The sequence below is a fragment of the Cucumis melo genome, chromosome 7 (assembly GCF_025177605.1).
Source record: "Cucumis melo cultivar AY chromosome 7, USDA_Cmelo_AY_1.0, whole genome shotgun sequence".
NCBI classification, from domain to species: Eukaryota; Viridiplantae; Streptophyta; class Magnoliopsida; order Cucurbitales; family Cucurbitaceae; genus Cucumis; species Cucumis melo.
In genome coordinates, this window is record NC_066863.1 from 10,710,716 (window position 1) to 10,714,536 (window position 3,821).

The following is a 3,821-nucleotide window of genomic DNA, read 5'->3' on the forward strand; positions in this document are numbered from 1 at the left end:
TTATTGTTTATTGTTTATTGTTTATTGTTATTGTTACTTACTTTTTATTAGGGTGGTGTTGCCACCTCTCTAATCTTTTTTTTCTTTTCTTCTATTTTTCTTTTCTTCTATTTATTTCTTTATTAATTTTATTTAGTCTTTTTTTCCTTTCTTTCTGTCTTTTCTTATTTTGTTTATCATTATTATATTTCTTTTTTCTTTTTTTAACTTATTTTTATTACTATCATAATAATTATTACTATATGACCATAAATACATATATGCATGCATTGATATCTTACATTGAATTTATTTTGATAATACGAAAATATTGTTTTACATTAGTTAATTAACATGATTTCTTTCCTTACATTATTATTTCTCTTTTTTTTTTGTCCATAAAAACTTCAACGACAAAATTAGAAATATCTGGAAGTCCGTTATTTCTAAATTCTTGAGGAAAGGGGACCGCTTCTTTGGGAGTTCGAGATTGATCTCCAATATATTTTTAAAAAATAAAATCTTATGTTATTTGCTTAATTTGTTGTGTGGTATATTTGATTTTGTTTGTTATATTGTGCATCCACTAGAAGAATTTTGGCCTTTAATGTCACTTGGTAACCGACATCTTTGTGAGCATTATTAAAGGCCTTTAATGTTGGTTGGGCTTTAATGTCAGTTTAAAAACGACATTAAAGACCTCTTTAATGTCGGTTTAAAAACGACATTAAAAGCCTTTAATGTCAGTTTTCAACCGACATCTTTGATGGTGTTATTGAAGCCCTTTAATGTCGGTTGGGCTTTAGTGTCGGTTTAAAAACGACATTAAAGCCCTCTTTAATGTTGGTTTGTCAGTTTTCAACCGACATCTTTGATAGTGTTATTGAAGCCCTTTAATGTCGGTTGAACTCTGATATCTCGGTTTACAACCGACATTAAAGCCTAGTTTTTTGATTCATTTTTACAAATTTATTTTTATTTAATTGTTACATTATTGTCCTATAGACCGACATTGGGTCAATGTAGATAAATATGTTTTTCACACACCAACAAATTAATGAAATTCATATTATGTTAAAAACTATAACATTTGTCTTTTACATTTGAATACACAAAATAAAATATTAATATTATGTTTATATATACATTCTACAATAGTACATGAAAAAAGATTCTAATACAAGAATTAAATAATTAAAAATCCTAAATGCCTTCTCAGTCTTCAATTTTCAACGGTCGCTTGGCCATTTCTACACAATCGCTTAGCTTTCAACCCGATATCACTTCAATTATCTACAAACAATATCCAAATAAACCATTTATATGAATAACAAAGCTGTTTGAAGTACTGAAATTGCAGAGAAGGATGAAAAGTTCTTAAGATTTTATATCCACACCTCAATCCATATATATATTTATATGACACAAGTTCTATATTCATCAGGATTAAGAATGCAAAACCAAAGAAAACAGTAAAATATGATATGACATCTAATGTAAAAAAAATATAGACAACATTCAGAATACCGCTCTGTTCTTGGGTCCAAAAGAGTTTAAAATATTCAGGAAATTAAGACGAGTACACTTCAAATGTACAAACTCTAACATTATAGACAAATCAAAGAGGTTAACATCTCTCACTCAGGTTAGCTGGAGACTTCCCAAATAATCTACTGATATACCTAATTCTCTACATTCAAGATCTCCACTTCCACTGGGTCTATCAGAGTGCTTGACTAGAAAAATCATTTCAAGTCATTTTCGATGTCCAATAAATTCCTACTTTATCGATAAACCGATTTCACTTCTAGGAAACACAACATTACTTCCAATGTTCATACATATAGAACTATATTTATAAAATTTATTCTTCAAAATTGTATGCTTGCAAAGCGTCGATCAAAAATTTGTAGATACAATTCCTAGAATTAACTTTGTGAATCAGCAGGTACATAGAAGATAGAACTTACAGGCAATACTTCATTGGCCATTTCAAGCACTATGGCATTAGCATCGGCAAAAGGCAGCAAACCTGCTAAAGAACCCCTTCCAGCCATGCAAAACCGCCCCATCTTTCGAAGGTCTTGACTAGTTTCAGCTAAAACAAGTTTTGGGCCACACGAGTCCGTATCTTTTGGAGTAATTTCCAAGAATGAGTTAACCAATTCCTCAGCGAACTCAGGATCATTAATATGATAAGAATATACCTTCACCTGTATCATAAAGAGGTTTAAGCTTTACAACACAAAGATGGGGATCAGTCAACAAAGAGAAGAACTCGATAATAATAACTTTACGAGTACCTGCCTATCATTATTTAACTGAATAGCTTTCTGTAGTTCCTCTATAAGAGTAGCAGTAGCCTTAGGATCATAAAATGACTTCCCTGGTGCATCCAGAGCAGATACACCATTCCGTGGCAGGCAAACACGAACCTTCGCTGATGAATTGTTGATCTTATCAGCTATAAAATGAGCAATTTTTTTGTTCTCCTCCACCGTAGTTCGCATTAGAGAAACCTGAAAAGTTATCAGTTTTCTTGTTTAGTATGAATGAAGAGAAACATAAACAAACTATTTCTAGCTAGCATGGAGACAGGTATGAAAAACTTTAACAAATCTGATCATAAAGAGTAGTGGATGATAACTTACTGTCCTAAATTGAGCAAGAGAGACAAATAGTTAATTTGAGATATTACAATGTCAAAAGTCAATGAAATAAATTGCCAAGAAACAAACAAAACAGAGCCTTATATAAGAATCACCTGTTTATTATGTTCATATATATTCCTTCCGTGAAAATTTGAGGGTATTGTATCTTTGGATCCAAAGTTCACCATACCCACTGCTCCTACACTTAGAACTAATGGGATCCTCTTCTCTATAATGGCATCAAAGCGGGTACTGTCACAAGCCATGACACCTCCAATTAAGTAGTCTGCGACCTCTGTGGTGGTGATGTCCAAGACTCCCTATGCGATACAGAAATGAAACGTTCAACCATAAAAAATTAAGATAGAAAATAAAGAAACCTGTATAAATCCCTCTTTGACCAGAGATTCCATTGCCTTCCCCCCAACCCCAGTAGCATGAAAAACAAGGGTTTCGTATCCTTCTTTAAGCAATCTTTCTTTAACAGCATTGACACAGGGAGTCGTAACCCCAAACATTGTTAAACCCACTGTTGGTTTTCCATTGAAATCACAAGAATCTTTCAACGTCTCAAGTCGTCCAACCACCATTCCAGCAAATGCAGCACCAGCATTGGATAAAATAACCCTACTGACACTATTAATCCCACACACATCCACTATAGACGGGAAAAGTATCACATCAGATGTCCCGATATAAGATTCTGTCTGACCACTCGCAACTGTCGAGACGATAAGCTTAGGTATTCCAATTTGAAGAGATTTTAACGCAAAGGATATCAGAGACGTCCCTCCACTGCCTCCAAGTCCTATAACTCCAGCAATAATCCCATCCTCCTTGGCTTTACTAAGATAAGATTCAAGTGCTTTACTCATTATCGAAATTGCTTTTCCTCGATCATCGGGAAGATCATTTCCAGTGAGATTATAGCAAGAGAGAACATCCTCCCTCGACACGAAGAAAAAATCATCCAAACTGTCGATCCCAATCTGATGACTGGTAGAAACATCAACAATCGTAACTTCAACCTGTCATTTCCGTAACCACACACAGCGGATACAAACAAAACGAAGAGAATCATTAATCAACAACGAAGATCCTGCTTACAACCAGATAAAGTGAGAATGATACAAATTTGAAGATCGAATTAACATCGTTTAGCTATAGCTCCGATTGTTCAAACAATCAAAG

The 3,821-nt window shown here is 33.6% G+C and overlaps 1 protein-coding gene across 1 annotated transcript; it reads right to left on the reverse strand.

The window, feature by feature from the left end:
- Nucleotides 1–1,907: 1,907 nt before the first annotated feature.
- Nucleotides 1,908–3,606, reverse strand: LOC103487666 (toMV resistance protein Tm-1(GCR237)-like). Its single transcript, XM_051088066.1, has 4 exons — nucleotides 3,011–3,606; nucleotides 2,744–2,950; nucleotides 2,283–2,498; nucleotides 1,908–2,192 (listed from the first exon to the last, which is right to left on the reverse strand). The coding sequence occupies exons 1-4, from the start codon at nucleotides 3,503–3,505 to the stop codon at nucleotides 1,908–1,910; spliced, it is 1,203 nt and encodes a 400-aa protein (XP_050944023.1). The 5' UTR covers nucleotides 3,506–3,606.
- Nucleotides 3,607–3,821: the final 215 nt, after the last annotated feature.